Source organism: Pseudomyrmex gracilis, unplaced genomic scaffold, assembly GCF_002006095.1.
Source record: "Pseudomyrmex gracilis isolate BER0280 unplaced genomic scaffold, ASM200609v1 scaffold_153, whole genome shotgun sequence".
NCBI lineage: Eukaryota > Metazoa > Arthropoda > Insecta > Hymenoptera > Formicidae > Pseudomyrmex > Pseudomyrmex gracilis.
Genome location: NW_018020737.1, coordinates 219,571 through 242,207, shown reverse-complemented (window position 1 = coordinate 242,207; position 22,637 = coordinate 219,571). Strand labels below are relative to the sequence as shown.

The 22,637-nt window shown below is 42.7% G+C and overlaps 2 protein-coding genes across 8 annotated transcripts; both read left to right on the top strand.

The window, feature by feature from the left end:
* The first annotated feature begins 4,159 nt into the window (after positions 1-4,159).
* On the top strand, positions 4,160-6,765 carry LOC109857260 (protein archease-like). Its single transcript, XM_020433410.1, has 4 exons — positions 4,160-4,246; positions 4,477-4,501; positions 4,746-4,950; positions 5,539-6,765. Exons 1-4 carry the CDS (start codon positions 4,195-4,197, stop codon positions 5,722-5,724), a joined length of 468 nt encoding a protein of 155 aa, XP_020288999.1. The 5' UTR covers positions 4,160-4,194; the 3' UTR covers positions 5,725-6,765.
* Positions 6,766-7,996: 1,231 nt separating this feature from the next.
* LOC109857267 (transcription factor E2F2-like) lies at positions 7,997-21,210 on the top strand. 7 transcript variants are annotated; one of them, XM_020433422.1, is made up of 8 exons: positions 7,997-8,183; positions 15,911-16,005; positions 16,077-16,231; positions 16,341-16,479; positions 16,563-16,776; positions 16,872-17,142; positions 17,256-17,601; positions 19,492-21,210. In XM_020433422.1, the coding sequence occupies exons 2-8, from the start codon at positions 15,930-15,932 to the stop codon at positions 19,614-19,616; spliced, it is 1,326 nt and encodes a 441-aa protein (XP_020289011.1). In that variant the 5' UTR covers positions 7,997-8,183; positions 15,911-15,929; the 3' UTR covers positions 19,617-21,210. The 7 variants fall into 7 exon arrangements, with proteins under 7 accessions (XP_020289011.1, XP_020289015.1, XP_020289016.1 ...); XM_020433426.1 differs by lacking the exon at positions 7,997-8,183 and adding an exon at positions 8,789-9,049; XM_020433427.1 differs by lacking the exon at positions 7,997-8,183 and adding an exon at positions 10,114-10,239.
* The last annotated feature ends 1,427 nt before the right edge of the window (positions 21,211-22,637 follow it).

The following is a 22,637-nucleotide window of genomic DNA, read 5'->3' as shown; positions in this document are numbered from 1 at the left end:
TGTAAAACAAGAAGATACGATAAGATAGTAAAATAAAAATCAATTGTCATATATATATATATATATAATGTTGTCGTATGAAAAAGAATTTTTCTTTCTTTGTGTTTGAAGAAAAATGCGAGGCAAGTCAAACATGGCGAGCGATCTGAAAGCGACGTGATGATTCCGTGTGTAGGCACGGCTAAGGTCGTCTCTCGTTAAAAAATCTATTGTTTCTTCTTTGTGATCTGATCATGGCACAGGCATCTCGGGTTCGGTATAATTGAGTCGCGCTCTCGATCTCGTTGCTGCTCCGTGTGCGCGCCGATTTCTTGGTTCCGAGAACCAACCAACGCAAGATGTTTCTTTCCCGAACGCTTTCGTATATCTTTCCGCAATTTAAAGTGAACCATTAGACGCGTACTTATGTCTTATGACCGAAAAACAGACGCAAGAAAACGTTGTAACGTGTTATTGAGAAGAGAAACCGATCCGATTTCATCATTTCTCGAGGAGAGAGAAATTATATTGTGTTAAAAATATGGAAGTTTTCTCCCTTTCGTTTTTAGATTTTCTCTCGTTTAGGTTTTTTTTTTTTTTTTTTTTTTTTTTTTAATCATTTTTTTTTTCAACGTTAATTATAAAGATCTCTGAGAAATCTACCCTCACCGCGGCAGTTGACGCGGTTTCACTCACGCTCGATCTTACACATATATCCAATAATTCCATCTATGATGCAAGTATCGCTTAGAGAACTAGCTAATCACACCATCTAAGAATCTAAAGGTAGACATTTTTTTTTTAAATAAAACACTATTTGCAAGAAACAATAGCTGTTACGATACCAACGTGAACATCACCGTGTTCGTAATAATAGCCGTTATTAAAAACCTCGAGAGTGAGTAACTCATCAAAGCTACCCGCCGTATCAGCGATATCTCTTCGTATTAACAAAACTATAGATAAAACACAAACGTGTTGACACGACAGAAAAAAAAAAAAAAAAATATCTACAAACAGACCTTCGATCTAATCATCTAATGTAATCGTTATTCGCCTGATGAACTCTCGTCGCTGTAAGCTGATCAATTATGAATCGCCGACGAGAAGAATCAAGGAAGCGCGCGTCAGGAAGAGGTTTTTTTTTATTAACAACAGGAAGAGAGATCGTCTCGCGATCGATAAATCAATGCGATATTCCTGGGCGACGCTCTTGTGACCTTGCGACCTTGCGTGTATGTACGCAACTCTTCTGGGCGATAGCGGCGATCGCGCAGGTGCGACCGATATCACGTCATCACTGTTTATCTAGTCGCGATGTGGAATCGAGACCGGATCATGAATGCGCGCCGAGGTAGCTACCCTTGAAACACATCGCGAAGTTAAAAACGCGAGAAAAACGAGTTCTATCTCTAGGTTGGATGGAAAAAATGCCGTAAGAACGAGATCCTCACTCACGACGAGACTTCACACCGTAATATAACGCAAGATGCATTATCGAGAAATATGCAGCGCAAGTCGGACGCGGAGAGATCGCTATGCGGATCGACCGGTGATTGTGCGTGATTATTATGAATGGCGACAAGTGGAACTCTCTTCGATCCCTTTCTCATTTACTGGTGCTCCACCTCGTATGACAGACGTGGATTTTTAACAAAAAGTGACACACACGCTGGCGCTTTTATTTTATTCAGAAGCGAAGAGAAGAAAAGGGCAATTTCGCGTAAATTATTAAATAATTATTAAATAATTCAATTATTAAATAATTCAATTATTAAATAATTCAATTATTAAATAATTAAATAAGACCAAAGAGCCGGTAATTCAACAAATGGTAATTATTGTATTTCACTATATAAACGTGAGTTAAATTTTGAAACAAATACAACAACCATCCGTTGAATTACCGGCTGGTCCTGTTTAATTTATTTTTTATTCCGTCAAGCCGTTTTTTACATAATTGATCAATTATTATATAACTTGTACGTATTAAGTTTGTGGTGTCAAATTTTTGTGTTCGTGAATTTTTGGCACGTCGGTAGATTTGTTTCGAGTTAATTATATCTCGCTTAGTTTCCTTCCACAATCATATTCGTATTGTTCGTTTACATGTCGCGCACGCGACATTTGCGACACAGAAAATCGTCATGTGTTTGGTGAATAAAGTTTTCTTGAAGTAGCTGAACTAAAGAATAGGTTTCTTCTCGGAACGGGCTTTTTTTTCTCCAAGAGCCACGTGTTTCCAATTTTATTGTCACACGAGTCGGTTGGCATCGCCACTTAAGGGTGCGGCAAGCTACACTTAGTTGTGCCTGTCTGTAACAAACGTAACATCTGGCGCGCAACACAGTGTGCCATACGACACACAGCTGGCATAATAAGACGGTGTTAGATAATAAAATAGGGGATAGCGCGCGCGTATACCCTCCCACGAATTAACTAAATGCCAGTGTGTCTCGCAATTGCTCAGCTCATTGTTGTTTCCGTATTCCGCTTCGCAAATAACAAACAAAAACGCGTGCAATTAACGGCACGCGAAACAGATTTTTATTCACACATTACGAAGAAGCGATTAGAAGGATATCAAATCACACGCGGATTTTAGCGGCGGTTAGGATCCGCGCGATAAACAGTCGCCAAGTATTTTTCGTACCGACGTCGTACTTGTTTGACACAAATCGCGTGCGTGCGCTTGTAATCTGCATAAATGCACTCGCGCGGATCAATGAGCGAGCGAGCGACGGTGTGCAACCGAGTCCTTGCGAAGGTAAAGAAAGAAAAAAATAAGCGAAGTCCTTGCCGGATGAAAAAAAAAAAAAAAAAGAAAAAAAGAAAAAAAAACAAACGCGTCTTTTCCTCCCCTGTTGCGAGCGTGTGTGTGTGCGCGCGCATTTACGTCCCTCCTGCGTCCAGTAACGCCTTTATCTATGAACTTTGCACCGTATTTCTTCTTACGTCATTTGCTTGTATATTTAATGAAAATAAAAATATTCTACAAAATTCTTGTCTCTTTCTAAACTATAGAGACTTATCGCTGATGTGATTGTTGCGATAATATTTCAATATGAATAAAAAAAAAAGGATCTTAAAAAGAGGATCCTTTTTTCATTCATATTTTTTTTTGTTATTAAATAGATCGCGAAAAGGAGGTTTGTTAAAAAGACCTCGCGAGAGCCTGTTTATTTATTTTGACGACCCAATCGGTGGTCCGTAGACCCAAACGATAAAATGCCCCTGCTTCTTGTTGATTCGGTGGAAAGATATGTAGGTTCTCGAGTGGAGCACGGTAGCTTGTTTATGCCGATCGCCGTTCACTCAACGGTGACCGCTTCTAAAACCACCGCGCGTAAACCGCTAATGAAACGCACACAGAAGCGCGCAGCGCGCGGCGCGCACCAACCGCGCTTCGTTGCACAATGAACGGTATAATTACGGATAACGATCCGCATTTGGTTCGCGAAACAGGTGCAACGATCGGGCGGCGATGGCGGAGAAAATAACACAGCGACAATGTTGTAGCGGTATCATGCAAATATTTCAACGCAGCAAAACTCGATCGACCTAAAGCTCTCCGAATTTTTTTATAACAAAATATTAAAAATATCTACAAAGAAATGTGATAAAAACATAATAGATTTAATTACATTATTTGTTATATACGCGCGTGTGTTAATAAAATATTATATAATAATATAAATTCGAAATGTCCCGTTTGCTTCTACCGAAACAAATATTCCGGAAAAAATATAATTCAGACGGGATGGAAAAGGAAAATGTTTTCAGAGAGTTCGAGAGAGATATTGGCGATATATCTTTTTTTTTTTTTTTTTTTATAACGGCACGAACATTCTATATCGCACCTTTCAAACAAAAACCGAAAGATAATTGATCTGCCGTCGGAGATTTGTCAACGGTTGGATGTTGCAAAATTATATATATTGTTCTTTGATTCCGACCGCGGTTCGCGCGTGCTTCTCTGCTCCGCGATCGGTCGGTATTGTTCAATCTCTAGCGGCTGCGGTCGTGATGATACTCAGGTTCGGTCGATACATCTGCGAAGCGTCTGCGAAGTGATTCGCTTATAAGTAGCGCCACCTGGCCGGCGTGAACTCACCCACGCCAACTACGTCGTCGTTGATTAAACCCGTCAGTGAATCAGCTGATCGCGTCAACCACGTGGGAGAATCGAATGGACAATCAGCTGTGCGCGCAATCATGGCCGAGCTGCGGGAAGAGGATCTCGTCATACCGCCCGTGCAGTACGAATGTAAGTATTTATTCGCGTGTTTTTTTTTCTTTTTTTTACTGTCGATGTCGTTCGTTCGCTCTTCTTCAAAAAACGGGAAGCGTGTGAATTTGCACATGTTTATAGATTATCTGATCTTTTGTTGTTCGACTCAATCCGACTGACGCAACAATCGCGAAAATGATGGATATTGCCGAAACTTTTCGCGATGTAAAATCGCTCACGGAGAAATGTTCGATTTCTTGTTTCAGATCTCGATCACACCGCGGACGTGCAGTAAGTATTAAATGTCGCAGATATCGCAACGCGATGACCGGCGTTCGCCCGGCTCGTGTTTTATAGGTTACATCAGCGACTAACCTAAAAAGGATGCTCGAACATCCGCCGTCGTGCGAGTAAAAAAGGTGTCGCATAGACGCGGATATTTAGAAAATTCGCGTTTTTCAAAAAACTCATGCGGATTCTGACAAAAAGAATCAAGTTCGTCGATATACGATTTTATAAAAATCGATCTCATCAGATTGCACGCGTGGGGCGACACGTTGAAGGAGGCTTTCGAACAATGCGCGATGTCCATGTTCGGTTATATGACGGATCTGGAAAGGGTAGAGATCAAGCAGGTGCATCATGTGGAAGCCGAGGGTCACGATATCATGAGTCTGCTCTATCACTTTCTCGACGAGCTGCTCTTCATGTTCTGCGCGGAGCCCTATCTTGTTGCCAAGGTAATTTAACTTGATTAAAAAATTTATACACATTTTCTTCTCTTACAAATAATACATTTAATGGTTACAATACAACTATGCAATATCTTTTATATATAGTATTTATATTTATATTTTTTATATATAGTATTTTTTATACATTAAATTTAATATATAATATATATATATATTTTATACATTAAATTTAATATATAATATATATATATATAATACTTAATATATATATAATATATCATAGTAGCAATAAATAATATCTAATTAATCAATACAATGATATTCTCGCACATGTACATCAATAATTTATATATGTGTGAACACGCAAAATATATATAAAAAAATTAATTACAAAATAACAGAGACTTTTCGTTAATTCTTCGCAATCACTGTTTTTTTTTAATGTTTATCAGTTTTATCTGGTTTAGAATTACATGTTTATTCATTTGCATTAATTGACAATAGTTTATTTTCTTGGTCTTAAATTAAAAAATTAAGACAATTTTTATCGCTAATTAAAAGTTGCGGAATTTCTCTCTCCTTTCGTTCTTTCGTGTAACTAAAGATACGAATCTGCCCACGTCTGTCATTTAGAAGGTCAAGATTACTGAATTTGACAAGGAAAACCTCAAAATCAAGGCAACCGCATACGGCGAAGAATTCACGATTGGAAAACACCCGCAAGGTGCCGAAGTGAAGGCAATCACGTACTCGGCGATGCAAATACTTGATCGTCCTGAGGTAAATCAACCCGAGGTCTTCGTAATCGTCGACATATGACTGTGCCGACTGTGTATAAAAGGCACGTCAGGCAGGTCGTCGTCTCGACGTTTTCTCGCGCGCAGCACGATTCCGGACACGCTTTAAAACCAGTTGAGAAAGTGGGGATGAGAAGACCGGCTTTAAACAGAGGGTTGAAGAGAAAAGCGAAGGGAGAGACGCTGTCTCTCGAAAGGCAAGAAGGGAGGCCGCCGCCCTACGCCTCCCCTATGGTCTACATTGGATACGATTCTTTTGTACTTGCTTTGTAGGGTTCAAATAAATACGTTATGAAGAAAGCACCGGGCCCCTTCTTGGCTTGACCTAACTCAGGCGTGTACTAAGTTTTTCCGAACTCCCGGAAAAGCGTAGTTCGACAGGGCTTGACGGAAGATGATCTCCGATTTCAACAGGAATGCCGTGTCACGGACACATTTCATCTCGACTGGTTTTTTTTTTTTTTTTTTGAACTTGATTACTAATGTGTCTTATTAAATATGTTTTTTGTTAAAAAGATAATGGAATCAAAACAAAAAAAAGATTCCATTCAGTTCTAATATATTACAATGTAATGGTTTTCTTATTTCGTGTGACAAAACGCTCTGTTAATATTTTCTTTTAAACAGTATTTATCACATGAAATTTTCAACGCACCTCTTCAGGATTTTTTTTAAACAAAAAGTTTGATATAAAACATAAAAAGTATGTTTTAAGAGAAGAAAATTGAGACAATCTTATTTTCATCATATTTTCTTATGTGTTTGGTAAGTTTCTCTCTGTTTGCATAAATGCAGCAAGAGAAGAAAGAAATTCCAATTGTTTATTTAAACGTGTATCTATTTCTTGCGAGTAAGAAAATAATTTTATAACGAAATTCAACCGTAAACTAACTATAAGTGTGTAAATAAATGATTTTTTTTTACAAGAAAGTCTTGTACTTTCCACAACAGATCTTGATGTGTATTGCTGATCGTTATGTCTCTGCTGTTAAAAAATAAACAAGAGCGAGAACAACAGAGCGATTGTGTGTTTTCGTAAAAATAGAAGCGTGTGTGTGAGATGTTATATTGGCGTGAAATTTATTTTTATATCCTTCGATTTTCTCGCGCCCGTGATGCAACGTTCACACCATTGTGCGCCCGTTAAAGCGCGTACGTTCAGCTACAGCCCTGCAACACCGAATACCCCTCTCCATTCGCGAAGGAAGGGACGACGATCGCGTACACGCTACGCGCTCTCGGTTTCGGAACAAGAACGGGCAAGAAACGAGGAACATCAGTACGTTCGGCAGGATCGTCGGAAGCGCGCGTGAATCCATGCGCGGCGTTCTCGTACGGTCGCCACATATATAATACGTCACTATCTAAAATTGCATAATTCGCGAGTGCGGCCTTCGTAACGTTGTTTGTCACCCTACTTTTGTTCCGGCCGGATCCGGTGTGCCAGGTCCATGAGGTCCGGATTAAAGGGACTAGATATCGGCGACCTGTAGAGATAAAGGGAAAAAGAACGGAAGAGAGAGAGAGAGAGAGGGAGAAAGACACAGAGATTCAGACTTTGTTCGCCAACACCCGCGAGCATGGCGGACCGGTATGATAATAGTGCGTTCTGGAAACGCGGGAATGCGTGCGAGAGTGTCGAGATTAGTAGTTAACCGCGCTACGTTCCCGACAACGACGACGACGTCGGCGAAGCGGACGCAAGAACTCCGAACGACAATACTGTTGTCGTCCGTGTGGCAGATGCTTGGCGGGGAAAGGATGCCTCGAGTTTTGGCGGGCAAACTCAATGGTCGTTAAGTTCGGACGCTCGCTGCGGGTTTCCTCGTCGGCGCTTCGGTAATTCTTGGGCGAACGCGCGTGTTAAGATAAAAGATTTTTGCGCTTAAATAAAAATTGCGGTAATAACGAGCCGATGTTATCGAGTGATTGTCAAACGGTTTTCTCGTACAAGAAAGGCGGTTCGTCGGCGATTGTCGTCGCTCGGAGTTATCTCGCGCGTGCGAACGTGACGTCATCCGTTGACAATTCGAACCTATCGCATATCTCATCGTCGACGAGAGCCGGTTGTGGTGGCGGCGCGGCCTCACGGAGAAGAGGTAGCGCGCCGACGACGACGACGACGACGGTTTTGGCGCGCGTATTTCAGCTGTCGCGCGCGACCGGCAGATGGCCGGTACTACACCGGCCCCGCGCGCGCGCGTCTCTCACCGACACGCAAGCAACACACGCGCAACAACACACGGACGACCGCTGCTGCTACCCGCTGTCGCGCGAAGAACTTGCCGTCCGGTCGCGAGCGCGCGCACTTATGAAAGGCGCTGAGGAAAACGACGACGCGCGTTCCGGGATCGTCGATCTTTTACGAGTGTGTGTGCGGCCCTTTCGCGCGCGTGAACGCGTCTGAATCGGTTGACGGGTGCGCATCGCGATTGACAGGGTGAGAAGAGGCAAACGCAGCCGTTTTCCGCAGTTAATCGGGTAAGTTGACACAAAAGAGATTTACAATAGTGTATATATTTATAATACCACTTTAAAGTAATAGTCGGCCGCGATTGGACAATCAAGGCAATTCCCCCGGGAAATTCGTAATCACACGAGGACGTTTCTCGTCGGAGAAAATTCATCTCATCTTTTTCTCCGACGTTTTACCTCCCCGCAAAACCCAACCCAAAGGTTGTTTTCAAGGAGCAAGGACAGTTTTTGAGCGCGTACGAACACCGCGATGCGCCTCTACCTTCCATTATATTATCACAATCGTGTATAACACGTCTCTCACGCACGCACACACACACCGTTATAATCCGAGAAGTTACACACCAAACGTGTTCACGGTGCGCACACAACTCTCGTTACGTACGCTCGCGCGGCGCACGCGCGTCGCGCGCGCACACACGACACAGTGGTGAGAGAACACGGTCGGGGGGGACACACGCACACACCGCGGCGCGTCCACGCTTTTTCGCGGGCGCTTACACGCACGCACGCGGCGCAGCGTGACGCGACGCGACGCGACGTCGCGGGTCTCCGTAATACGACGACGGTCGACGTACGGGAGCTAGTGCGCGGTCTCTCCTCGAGAGGACTTTCCTTCCTCTTCCCCTCTCTCCCCCCCCTCGGACGTTCGCACAACACTCCCAAGCTCCTCGCGCGCGTCTGCTGGTGCAGACGCGTCTCTCTACTCTTTTTCCCGTTCTTTTTATATTTCCGTCTCTGTCGGAACGGGCACCCGGCGGCGCACGTTCCGGGCGCGGGTTGTAGTACACGGTTCCGTCCACACATCCCGCAGCGGCTCGTTGGACACCGGAGGACAGTTGCTACACGGCGCTAACGACGGCGAATTCTCCGTAGGTGCCTTTTTCCATCCAGTATTTCAGCTGGAAAGAAAACGTAGCAAGAGGGAAGAGCCTACGTAAACGCGGGGTTTTGATCGGCTCCGGATATCTCACGATCCCGGCCTCGTGTGTGGCGCGCGCGACGCCTCCGAGACGCGCACACGGAAGAAAGAGAGAGAGAGAGAGAGAGGAAGGTTCGTTTCTCCTTGCTCTCGCCGGCTTGGTCGGCCCGAGTCGAACCGAGCATGCCGAGGCGGGGCTCACTGTAAAACCCGAGCCGAACGAACGAGCCGAGCGAGCGAACGGAGCGCGCCACGCCGCATTCCCGACAGTGAAAAGGAAACCTAAATACCACGACCCGTACACTTTTATAAGCGCTTCTCTGAATCCCGCGCGTATTTTTCGGGCTCCGCTCCGTTGTGAAGAGAGATCTCGTCTCTTGGTTTTTTTTTCGGCTACCTGCCCCGAATCCTGCCTGGCGTGTTAGCAGCGACCTGCCTGGTGCGTTAAATCGTGGCGGCGGCATCGAACCGCGAAGAAAATGGACACCGTGCTCTAGCAGCACGCGCGCGAGAGAAAGATATACATGCGCCAAGGGGGAGAGAGAAAGAGAGAGAGAGAGAGGAAGAAATTGCAAAAGTACATGTACGTAGAGAGCTGTTGGTAATGCAACGAGAACCACAATGCGACTCTCTGACTGCGACCACGACGACTCGGACGACTACCACGGGAACAACAATGATCGCGTTATCGAGACGACGGAATCGAGTTGTCGCGGGGCAACAGCGAGCGAGTGATCGCGATAATTAGAGAGATATACAATTTTTTCGAGGAAGGGTTATAATATATAAACGAGAAAACGTGCGCGGAAGCGCTCGTCGTTTCCCGAGTTTCGCGAGCGTTCGTCGTCCAAAAGATCCTCATTCTCGTCGCGTCCGGCGCACGACGACAACACTTTTGCCGTCCACAACCGCCGGCCTGTTGTTGGCGCCACCAAAAGTGCGACCACACGGACGCGACTTCGTCCTCGAGGAGGAGACACCGGACCTGGGATGACCGGGTCCGCCGCCGTCCTCTGATACGTGCGCGCCGCGTGCTGGCCCTGTGCTGCTGCATATCTCCTCCCGGAAGAGAGCGCGGGTCTCCCGTCTTAAAATACTGTGCGGCACACAGCGCACACACGTTAGCGAGAGAGCAGCCAAGTAAGTAGAAAAAACAGGGGAATGCGAAAGAAAGAGAGACAGAGAGCGAGAGAGCAAAGCGGATGCGAATCTCTTCGCGCCGCAAACTTCTTCTGTCTCTCTCTTCCTCGCTCTTTGACCGATGCTCGTGCATCGTCGTCGTCGTCGTCGTCGTCGTCGTGGTTGTTGTTGACGTATTTGCGTACTACTAGCGTTTTCATCGCGTCACCGCGAACAGGTCAGCACGCGGTGCTCGAGCGACGTTTTTTTTTTTTTTTCTCGCGACCGTGTTTTTCCACGAGATTTAATAAGAAAGTTCGGTTTCGGATGTTTCGTCGACGGAAATGAGAGGAGGGAGGAGGGAAAGCATCTTCAAAAAATATCTCGGGGTCACGCACGCAGCGTTGCCTTCCTTTGTAGCGCGCCTTACTAGGGTTCCGGCGGTGCCGTCCCGGCTCTTTAAACGAGTCGGCCGCTATGATGCACGTGTGTGTGCGTGTTTGTGTGTGTTTGTTCGTGTGTGTGTGCGCGCGTAAGCGAGCGTATCTCCCTCCGGTCTAGCCGCGCTCGTACCGGCGGCGGCGGCGTGCGTACGTAAGCGAAGCGCTCGCATAACCGTCTCCCGTGTTGTACGCGCGCCCTACGAGAGCGAGTGTGCTGCGTACACACGAGGTTGTGCGAGAGAGAGAGAGCGATACGATATAAATTTTATACGAGGCGAAATTTTCAAAATTCTGCGAGCACCGTTTTTTTTTTTTTTTTTTTTTTTTTTTTTTTTTTTTTTTCCCCTAAGAGAAATCGCGCGTCTCCGGAAAACGCGTACGGATGTGCGAAGATGCGATTGAAATATTTCGTCACAGTTAAAAGGCGCGGTTTTCCTCCGCTCGTATCTCATCGACCGCGTATCATTGCTATCCGACTCCCCCCCTCCCCCCCTAGTAACGCTCCCCTTTTGGGGGGGTCTCGTTTGCTTCGAGAGAAACTCGGGAAATCCCGACGAGTCTCCGAGACTCTCCTCCGGCCGAGGACGCCGGTCGCAACGTGCGGCCTTCGATCGATGTTAACAGCTGATTACGCGTTACGTGAGTGCGGAGAATGCCGGCGCCGCCACCCGATTGTTCCAACCAGTTTGTGACAAGAGATACGAAGAACGCGAAATAAAAAAAAAAAAGAAGTAAAACACACATATTGCTCGATTCCATCATTCAAAACCTCAGTGAACCGAGTTCGAGTTGCGAAGGAAGGAAAAAAAAATCCGACCGCGTCGGGGAAGGGTGGAGAGGGTTGTGTCGTCTCGTGAGGTGAAAATTACAAAAAGTGAACGAATTCCACTAGGGTTCTCTGACGTGATGTGATCAAATCGCGGATATATATTCTAGCGAATTAGCTTTGTTTTTTTACTTTTATTTATTTATTTCTTTTTTTTGTTGTAATTTTCACCTCGTTTTCAGGACGCGCACAATCGACTCCCCGATCTCTCGCGATTTAAGACCTCTGGCAGCGGAAGAGCGAAATAAAAAGGACAAGAGAAGCAAGAACGAAGAGAGGGACCGCGGCCCTCTGTCTGTCACACTACATCTGGTCGCCTGAAGCCTCGTGCACACGAAACACACAGGGTCCGCGCACTCGTTTTTGCGTCTTTGCACAAGCGCGCACGTCTCCTCTCATGGACGACCGTCGTCGCCACCGCCGCTGCCGCTGTGCGGTGGCGTTTCCTGCGCTTCGCCGTGAAGACCGGCGTTTAGTGCCCACATCGTGACCGGCCGTGAAGTAGAGAAGATTGCCGGAACCCGGCCCGGTGATCGTTACGGTATTCGTTATTTCCCGTGTAAGTAGTCAAGTGGAGTGTTGATTTTGTCGCGTTTTCCCCAACCGTTTCGAACACCGCGAAAAATTCCGACATTCGGTGTGCGAACCACGCACACGTCTTCTTCCTCGTCGATTCTGCCAACTGGCAGAAACTTCACTCGTCAACGTGAACCTCTCCTCTCACCGCAAACCGGACTTCGGGTCGTTCCCATGAAACGGCGACGACCAATCAATGGGCGGGAACGAATTCCCGTTTTCTCGCGAGAGGGATATTATAACGAGATATCGTCGCGCGGAACAAACGAATTCGGTGACGTATCATCCTTTCGGTGCCCGTGAAAAAGCACCGATATATTTGTTTCTCGGTCGGGAGAGAAACGTCCCGAGTTACAACACTTTTGCGCTACCCGAGCGCTTTTTTTTTTTTTTTTTTTTCGTTTCCGAAATGCGGCACGGAAGCGCTCGGCAGAGGAGAGACGGTTTTATCTCTTCGAGAGAGAGATAACGCGCGACCAATCAATGAACTCGGTTTTGTTGTGCACTGCTTCCAACCTTCGAGCACGAATCGCGTTGTCACTGGCTTCGGGAGATCCCGGCGGTTTTCGCTTTTGGCTCCGATGCACACCCGGCGCAAGGTTTTCTCTCGGAGAGAGAGAGCCGGCTTCCGAGGCAATGTGCCGCCTCACGCGTTGTGTAAGGCCGGGAACATACGGGAACAAACTTGAACGGAGCAAGCGAACGAACCAATCACAAGCGAGCAAACGTAAAGAACGTCCGGGATGATTTTCTTCAGAGCTCGCCTGTGATTGATCAATTCGCCTGTCGCTTGAGAGTTTCTTCGTGCGTTTCCTTTAATCCAATATCTGATTCCGAATTCTTTTTCTTTGACTCACATTCGATCCGGACGTGCTGTCGAATACATTTTTTTTTTACGAGAAATATCGTTAATTATATAATTACAAAAAAAAAAAACAGATTAAAATTTGTCTGCGCGACTGCATTGATTAAATTTGTCTAAAACCGCAATCATCGAAGAGAGAGTCGCAAAGTTTCTCTCTGTTATCAGAACTAAGTAAGTCAGAATGATAGCGCGGAAGAAGATTTATTTTCGAGACTCCGCGACTTTTCGCCTTCTTTAAACCAGTCGTCTCATCCGGAGAGCTTGCTCTTTTTTTTTTTTTTTTTTTTTTTTAAATTCTCCAGACGCGCGCACCATGGGTCCTTTCTCAGACTCGTATCAAGTATTTGCAGTAAGTAGGGGCTCCTTTAAAGTGCACGTCACGTTTCGCTCACCGGATCGTCTCGTTTTGCGACACGATATTTCCGACTAATTTCCTCGCTCATACGCTTTGTTTTTTTTACCCGTTTTTTTTTTATCTCTACTTGTTTAAAAAAAAAAAAGCCCACATTTAAATTTCTCGCAGCTAATATACATTAGCGATTAACGAAACGAAGTCGCAACGCTGACATTTAACATTTGTTGCAGATTTTCGCGAGCAAATACACAATTTTATCTCTTTCCGCATATTGAATTCGAGTTTTCGTACGAGAGATAAGAGAGGATGCATCTCGCGAGCGCTCCATTGACGTTAAGTGACAACACGCTTACTGACATACACACGCATAAAGAGAATGACTTTCGAGAACGTAATCCACTTATTTATAGTTTCTGATGAATATGCGATATAAAACGCGATGTGTCGCGCGGCGTGAACGCTTTCGGTTGACACACATCGACAACTAAATTTCCAACCAAACGTTGTTTTTACGTAGCATGCGCAACGCTACGTTCGCCACCCTGAATTTTTGATAAAAAATCGTATATTTCGATAACCGCGCAATCGCACAGTTCCGAAATATTCCGTCGGAATTTTTTTGGATCAAGTTTCAAGAAAGATATTAACAACTTCGGAACTTTATCAACGGAATGGAACAATCATTCCGATACGTGCCTTTTAAAAAGATAACGGACCGAGCCGATCAGCTGTGCTGACGTTCTCTCAAGCAAGCTTTTAAGAAAATAATCAAGAATCAGCTTTGTTGAATCGCCATTTCGGCGACTTTGAAATTTCCGATCGCGCGAGCGAAAAAAAAAGTGATGTCGACCTGTGTCGACAAATTCGTTTATTTATTTGGACGCGATAAGAGAGTGTGACGCTTCGGCCACCTTCCTCCTTCCTTCGTGTTTCGGAAATCACGCTCGCGTCGAGGTAACGCGTGTTTATATTGCAAAAAACCTCTGGAGTCTTTGTGCTTTTTTTTTTTTGTCACAAAAGCGCGTTCAACTTTTGCGTTACGGATCGGTTGCAGTTCTATAAAATTTGCATAAGTTATGCAAACGCGCAAGGTTTTGTGCGGCTTATTTATGCAGATTGCGGATTGACGTTATAAGAAGCGTTCTTCTTTGGAGAAAATTCTGAGAAGCTAATATCAATCATTCGAGAGACGTGTTGCGGCTGCGCAATACAAAAAATCGTATCTTACGCGTCGAATCCACCCGGAAATCACATGTTCGAGTTAGTGCGTGAAAAAAAAAAAAAATGAAGCCTCGGCAAAATAGAGAGAAAAAAAATAAAACACTTTTTCGCGCATATCCTAGAGGCTATTTCTAGAGACCGTCGTTTTCAATTCTCGAAAACCGAGTGCGCGCAATTCTAAATTTAGAAGGCGAGACACAAAAAAAAAAAAAAAAAATGTTATCGGTCAAAAACCTCCCATCGCGCGTTTTTATCTTTTCTCCGGGTCTCTCCTGTCATTCCGGTATCATCACTTTTACCTGATTCACGTTTCACACGTATTTCCGCTCTGCACGGTTTCTTTCGTTTCGTTTTCAGAATACAAACGGGATATATAGGGTATATATCTATCTATCTATACGGGCATAGAAATCGAAGTTTCTTCAAGTTCCGTCGTCGTTCTTCCTTTTTCTTTCGCGGCTACTTTCATTGGACTCGATTCTCGTGCGTGTCCGACCTAAAGCGCCGACGCCGCGCAATCCAATTGCGCCTTTTTCTAGAAAGAGAAAGAGATAGAGAGAGAGAGAGATGCCAACATCGTGCAACATAGTTGCCTGCGCGCGCGGTGCTCGCTTCGCCCTTATTATTTCCGTTATTGCTCGTGGACACATGCGTGTAAACACGGTTGTCTTTGTGCGGACACACGTCGATCTATCTCTATCGCGCCTCGTCGTTCTCGGAGCGGCGCGTGAGAACGAGTTTTATTACACGCACACTGGGATTTAAAAATGAAAACTCGCCGCCGTCGTCGCACGTGTAACACGCCGCCACATGCACGCGACAAGCAGCACAACGATTAGCGGGGTTCGAGAATGTGGACTGTGCTTAGAAATAGGTCTGTGCCGACTGTCGCCGCCGCCGCCGCCGCCGTCGCCGTTGCCGCCGCCGCGTATCTCCCGCCCGATATGTTATACTCCTCTTCTTTCCTGCAACGATTACCGTTCGTACGCGACAACGGGATCCCCGCGCGCGCTTCCTCATGTTCCCACGACGCTCGGATGCGTTGCGATATCTCATGTTTTTCGGCACGAAACGCGATTTTTGCCCCGAGATGTGTGCGTGTGGGCGTGACAATTTGTCGATTTATTTATAAATCTCGTGTGTGCGATCGCGAGGTCGCGTTGTATCGTTATCATCGATATCAATCTCTGTTTTGCTGTTTGCGCTTCGTTATTTATTTTGATTTGATGTAACGAATCCTCGTTTTCGTCAAATTTGGCTTTTGACGTGTCGAACGTTTTTTCGTGTATATTATTAATTAATCAGAAAGTAATTTTATATATCCGATATCGCTTTATCTTTGATGATTGTATACGTGTGTTTATTTTACACGCACGTGTGTGTGTGTGTCTGTGTTTTTGTTTCAGAAACGAACACTGCGCCAGGATGCCTCGGGTAAGGAGACAAGTGATCCTCGAGGATCCAGCTAGGCCTGTCACACCGGATATGGCGGAAACCAAGCGTAAGTTCCCGCTGGTGAAAGTACTCGAGTGTCTTGTGTGCAGCATTCTTGGAATTAACGTTTTTCTGCAGTAAAAACCGAGTTTTTGGATGACGGATCCTTGGACGAGGTTCAGCAGAAAGTGGTAGAGGAAACACCAAGCCCACATTTGCAGGATCATCAATATGGGCAAACACCTTGTTATCAGATAACGAGGAAACCAACACAACCACCACCACGAGCTGAGGTGAGACTATAAAATGTTTTCCGCATCTTCTTCGGCAGTTTTAATGAGTTTGTTTTTTCGCTCAAATGTTTCAGTTGCATTGGCGGAAATTTTATTTTGTTTCTTCCAGATATCAGTTCAAGCGGTAAAAAGAAGACTGAATTTGGAAGTGGGAACAACTGGTCCTAGCCAGTCCGCTTTCAAGGCGCCGAGAGGTAAACGCCGAAGATCCGGCTCGAATTCATTGACCGGTCACACACCTACCAAAAGTAATATTTGTTTTTACGTTATGACCTTTTTCCCCGTGTTTTCCCCCCGTGCGAAGAAAGACCTGTTCGGTTATATGTTGCAGGTAAAACTGTAGAAAGGACACGATACGACACATCGTTGAGTTTGCTCACGAAGAAGTTCATCCATCTGGTGGAGAGTAGTCGAAACGGGGTGGTAGACCTGAACATTGCGTCGGAAAAGCTCGAGGTGCAAAAGCGTCGTATATACGACATCACCAATGTCTTAGAGGGCATTGGTATCTTAGAGAAGAAGAGTAAAAACAATATCCAGTGGAAGTACGTGTTAACAAATGCGTCTTTTAGTCCCGCCACTATGTAATATTGTAGCGAGAGAAATTTATATTATTGGCGTTTGAATTTCTTATTTGCAGAGGCGGTCAGTTACCGAACAATCGGAACGATATAGCCAATCTTAGAAGAGAGGTCGCGGACTTAGAAGCTAAAGAAAACACCTTGGATCGACTGATTCACGGTGCCGATAAAAATCTACGCGAACTCTGCGCGGATAGACAATACGCTTATGTAACGTATCACGATTTACGTTCAGTCCCAATGTACAAAGACCAAGCTATTATGGCTGTGAAGGCACCGCCGGAAGCCACCCTCCACGTCCCGCAACCCATCACCAATGGTCAACAAAAGGTAAAATTCCGAGTGATAGTTCAGTATCTTGGTAACGTTGTGTTTTTGCGAATATATCAAAGAACACATTTGTGTAAATTATGTATGTTCTTGTTCTTTTTGTAAACTTTCAGCTTCAAATGCACATGAGGTCGGAAAACGGAGAGATAGAAGTGTTTCTGTGCCCCGACGATTCCGCGGTCAAAACGTCACCTTATTCCGGGTACGCGACGACGCAATCTGTGCCTCAATCAAAAGAATCCGATATATCCTGTTTGCCTCCCGAATTGTTGGTTAATAGAGAAAGCGACGCGCGAGTCGTCGATCCAGTACCTTACGAGGGTTCCATGAACACTCGTCCATGTAGTCCTATGTCTACAGTTACCGGTATAAGCATAAAGGACGCGTTCCTAGGCCAATCCGACGATTATGGACCAATGTGCGGCAGCAAATACCAACCGGAGGACCAACTCGGCACAGGTACGATTGCAAAGATATGCTGCTTATCTGTTTAGCTTGCTTCAAACGAGCTTTTCTCATATCCTGCATTAACAGTTGAATGAAAGCGTAGCTCTCCAACTTAACTTTAGGCAGCTTTTCAAAATAGAGGTGAGCCTCTGTTTACTTTTGAAAGAACACACTTTTACAGCGTTTTGTATCTTATTATCTTTATTTATACCAATTTGCGTCTATTTATTTGATTTTGTTTAGAAGGAGATAAAATGTAATATTTTCGTTTTGTATTATTTTTTCGAATTTCAACAAATTTTTTTTACGCAAATTATGAAACCTATTGCTCAACTGTGCGATTTAACAGTTTTAAATAAAACACAGAACTAGACGCAAAAATTACAAATTGTTATTTTCTTTTTATTACACATAATGTACCTGCTATTATTAAATATATTATTGCACTTTTTTCACAATAATATATTTTGTAAATATAGTTTTTTGCTATTAAAAAACTGTCTATAATTTTTTTTCAAATATTAAAATAAGTTATTGTCTAAAATGCGCAATAATTTATTTTTCGATATTTTAATAAATACACGTTAATTTTGTTGAATTTTTATATAAAGAAATTTTTTATTATTATTGCTTTTCTTGCTTCTAATTAATTATTAATTGTATGAAATCTCTAATGTGTGCTTATATAATCTAACTCTATCCGAAGTAAGTTTTGTGACAAATGTAGTTATTTTTGTAATAAAAGTATTTTTGAACTTTTATGTCTTTGTATTACTACAAACAATTTTTGTTAAGTATTACGTACGTTCTTTTCTTGCTGATGATGTCGCAGAACACAGACTTTTTTTTTTACTTATCTGTGATCATACTCTGAGAGAGAATTGTTTTGCACATTTTTCTCACTCGAAGAGAACGTATCGCATGCTATGACTAAATAATCACTATGGACAAACTTTATTCAAAGGAAAGGTGGCAGAGATTTTAGACACTCTTCTGTAATTCGCAATATTGCCTTTCTTTTGAATACTTCACTGCCTTTTCACCAACGGATAATGGCCGTACCCTGATGGAGCTCTGGCTGTGACTTGTGTGTTCAAATAATTAAAATCACATCACAGGCAGAGTTCTAGTTAGGTGACGGTTTCAAACAGCAAAGCTCATGTCGCGCGAAGGTACGTCCATTTTTTACACTAACTATTGGCATTCTTTTATTGTGTTCACTTATATTATGTAACGTAATAAGCCTTATCTTAGTCGATACTGTTAATATGTAAGACGTGGTGTTTTTCACAGAAAATGTTGTTCCTTTTTATTTTTTTTTTCAGTAAAACTATATTCACATCTGAGATGTGAAAGAGAGATGTAATTCAACACAATCAACGTTTATTTATTTTCTTGCAATATAATATTCGAACGATCTGTCGTAGAAACTGCTCTGCTTTTAATTACTTTCGAAATCACTTGATATTTTTAATAAATGCTTGTGTAGACATGTTTGACAATAACTTGTAATTCTCTAGAAGCTAACAACATTGCATTGGTATTTTCTTAACGCTTCGTAACGTTGCTAATTTTTAGATAAAACACAAAATATCTCTTTTTGATGTATCACAAGAAATTAACGTAAGAAGAAATTGTTTGATAATTACCGTCAAGTTAACTTGCTTTTTCAGGAGTATAATGTTTAAGAGCACTGCAGAATCTTTTTTGTGTGTCAATCTTTTAGATTCAAATAAATTATTTATAATCTGCTCGTATCTCAATAATCAATTAATCTATAATCAAATTGAGTTATATAGAATAACATACTGTGGCAAATAAATATGAATAAATATGTTGCAAATGAATGTAAGATACATTGTACACACACAAGCCCATCGTTTTCTCTCACTTCTGTTGCAGATTTGGGTATTTTCGATTTTGGGGAACAACTGCTGAGTTTGGAGCCGCCTCTCTCCGAAAACGATTACTCATTCTCATTAGGCACCGAGGAAGGTCTTTCGGATCTCTTCGATTTCAAATTCTAGGAATATACGTCGCTGATGGAAGAGCGTTCTCGCCTCTTCGGGCTAATATTCTGAGTTTGGTAGTCGAACAAAAAAAAAAGAAAAAAAAATGAAACCGCTCAATCGGTTTCGACAAATGCGCCTTCGCGTTACACAACGGTGGTTGGCAATTTCGTTCCGCGCGTCTATCTTTTTTTTTTTTAGCAAAGAATGACGAGCACGTGTAAAATCGTTTTTATTTATTTATCGTTTTTCTTCGATCATAAACAACCTCTAGAAATTTATTATTTACATTTGTTTTACGTGTGATAATGTTTGAGACTCCCGGATGCTCTTTGGCAATTATTATTGAATTTTAACGTCGAAAGCGAAAAGTCTCTCGTGTATAAATTTGTGTCGTGCAATTTGCAATCAAAATAAACTATGTTTTTTTCACTTCCAAAATGCAGAAATGTGGATATAAATTTTCACACTTCAAACGTGCACAAAAGTTCCAATCAAAACAGATGCAAATTTAAATCAGTGAACCTGGAACGCGAAATTCGATTGATTTTGTCACAATTTACGTTTTTCTGATATACACAAACGACATGTAAAAATGTTTATTCTTCATTGTGTATAATAACAAATTGCACGACAAAACTACACGGTTTGTTGCTTCTGACGTCACAGTTCAACATGACGGTAACCATGAGTGTCCGGAAGTGTCTTAAGAAATAGAAACAAGACGATTAAAATATGCATGACGCAATTTCGCAAATTTATTAAAGAGAAAGAGAGAATTTATAATACGATGGATTGTACATATAAATTAACGGAATGGATTATATTTTTCTGTAAACAGAGAGTTTTACTAACCGATCCATCAGATTCATCTGTCCCGTGCAAGAAGGGGAATGACTCGCGCGCTGCAAGATTTTAATATTCTCTGTTTCTTTTTTCATGTGTACATATACGCGTCCTTATTTCGAAATGTACCTTAGCTATATAATGTTTTTAACTGCTTATTTTGCGGATCTTGAACTCTCGCAACCGGAGAAGCTGAGCCGCGAGGCACAGGAAAAACATATCAAATTGTTAACACGTGCTTCCGGCTTGATAAAGGGTCTGCGTTGATTACGTTTGCGGAAGGAATTGCGAAGACTTAAGTCGAGGAAGAAGTTGGAAAGAAACAAAGAGAGAAAGAGATAGAGAAGAGAGAAAAAGTGCAAGTGAGAGGAGAGGAGAGAAAGAAAGAAAGAAAGCGAAAGCGAGAAGAAGGAGGCGGAGACGCCCCGTTTTGTGCAATCTGTAATAAATATTGTAAATTGAGCTAAGCGATAGAAAAGAGAATGTTCATAGAGAGGAGAGACTGTACTCGTGTCGGACAACGACCTAATTGCTTTTTGTAGTTGTTTCAATTGTGAAACGAATGAAACTAGGATGCGAGCCTGGGGGGAGGTGGCGCACCACCGAGCGAACGAATGACAAAAACCTTGTCGCGAATTTTTAACCGATCGCGTTAAATCAATTCGGCTATTCGAATGCTGCTCGCATTCCTTGTTCGTTCGCCAAAATAAGAACTCGGATTTAGAGCGATGTTCATAATTGTTTCGCGTGAACCGAGTGGAAAATTCCTAATCTATACTCGCGTCATATGTGTCTGTGATATACTAAAAAAAAAAAAAAAAAAAAAAAACGAACTTGAACGAACAATTGTGAATACCGCTCTTGGAATCGACCGAGTGTGATTCGTCCTGGTGCAAAATTTCGACGGACTGATAAACGGAAGGAGAGAAAAAAATGTGAGATTGTAAAAATTTGTACGAGTAACAATGTTTTTTTTTCCCTTCTTTTTTTTTTTTTTTTTTTTAATTAGAATATTTTTAATTTCTCTAGAATTTTATTACATAGATACTCCGGAGACCGTTTGTCTCCGGATGACGTATCCGTTTCATCGATCTAAAACAAACGGATTAATACTTTTAAGAAAGTTATCCGACGACGGAGTGGTCTTTTTGCATATTTTACATATTTTTCAAAAATTGTTGAATTCTCGATGAACACGACAAATTTATAAATGTTTTATTTTTTTCGTTGTTCCGATGGGGGAGGATGGAATAAAGTGATAAAAGATTGATATGACCAACGTCTGTTTTACGAGAATTACGTTTCTAATTAAAATCGATTAGGGAGAGGGATCACACGTACTGATTTAGCTTCTTTTCTTCAGTCGGCGTTGCGAAGACGAAACGGACACGAACATATTCGAAGATACGTGCCAGGGCGAGAACAAACGTGAGGGGGGTTGTGATCTTAGACCGTGTGTCGTCACGCGCGAACGCGTATAATATTCGATTCCCTGACGATCATCGTTTAAGATACGTTCGGGACACAGGTTTTTTTTTTTTTTATTCTGGATCCTGATCACACGGAGGTTTTCGAAGTGAGAGAGAAAGATAGAGCAAGTGAGAGTTTCTTGATGGTAGAACAAGACTTTTTTTGGAATCTTGCTGAGTAACGCGCGACTCGGGCGCCGTTTTGTCGAGCGGGATTCGTTGCGGAGATATATATATACTATATATATATATATATATATACCTCCTCTTGTTCCTCGAAAGCTCAAGGATAAACACTTGGAGATGTCGTCTCGTCTGGAAGTCCCTCAAAGGATGTACTCTATAAAACGTACAACTTTAGTGTACGTCCAAAGCCATAGTGCCTACAAACTGATCATACCCTTCTGCAATTGTAAATACTTTACAAACAATTAATTATACAAATATAAGCACACAAGACACACACACACATATGCGTATATAATAAAAAAAAAACAAAGTATATATATATATAAATATATATATATATATATATATATATTATAAAAATATATGTAAGAAAGCGGTAAACGATTTCAAATTGAACAGATGTGCGAACATCTCGTTACACATGTAATTATATCGTATACAAAAAAAAAAAAAAAAGATATCGAGAGATCAGTTTACTTTTAATATTAATTAATATTAATTAATTATTATACATATATTGAAGCAGTAAACAAAA

Excerpts from the sequence above, each read along its gene's own strand:
- LOC109857260 (XM_020433410.1), top strand. The coding sequence starts at position 4,195 with ATGGCCGAGCTGCGGGAAGAGGATCTCGTCATACCGCCCGTGCAGTAC. Across the intron at positions 4,247-4,476 it reads ACCGCCCGTGCAGTACGAAT|ATCTCGATCACACCGCGGAC; the intron begins GTAAGTATTTAT and ends TTCTTGTTTCAG. Across the intron at positions 4,502-4,745 it reads GATCACACCGCGGACGTGCA|ATTGCACGCGTGGGGCGACA; the intron begins GTAAGTATTAAA and ends CGATCTCATCAG.
- LOC109857267 (XM_020433420.1), top strand. The coding sequence starts at position 15,356 with ATGTGGACTGTGCTTAGAAATAG. Across the intron at positions 15,379-15,910 it reads TGGACTGTGCTTAGAAATAG|AAACGAACACTGCGCCAGGA; the intron begins GTCTGTGCCGAC and ends TTTTTGTTTCAG. Across the intron at positions 16,480-16,562 it reads CGGTCACACACCTACCAAAA|GTAAAACTGTAGAAAGGACA; the intron begins GTAATATTTGTT and ends TATATGTTGCAG.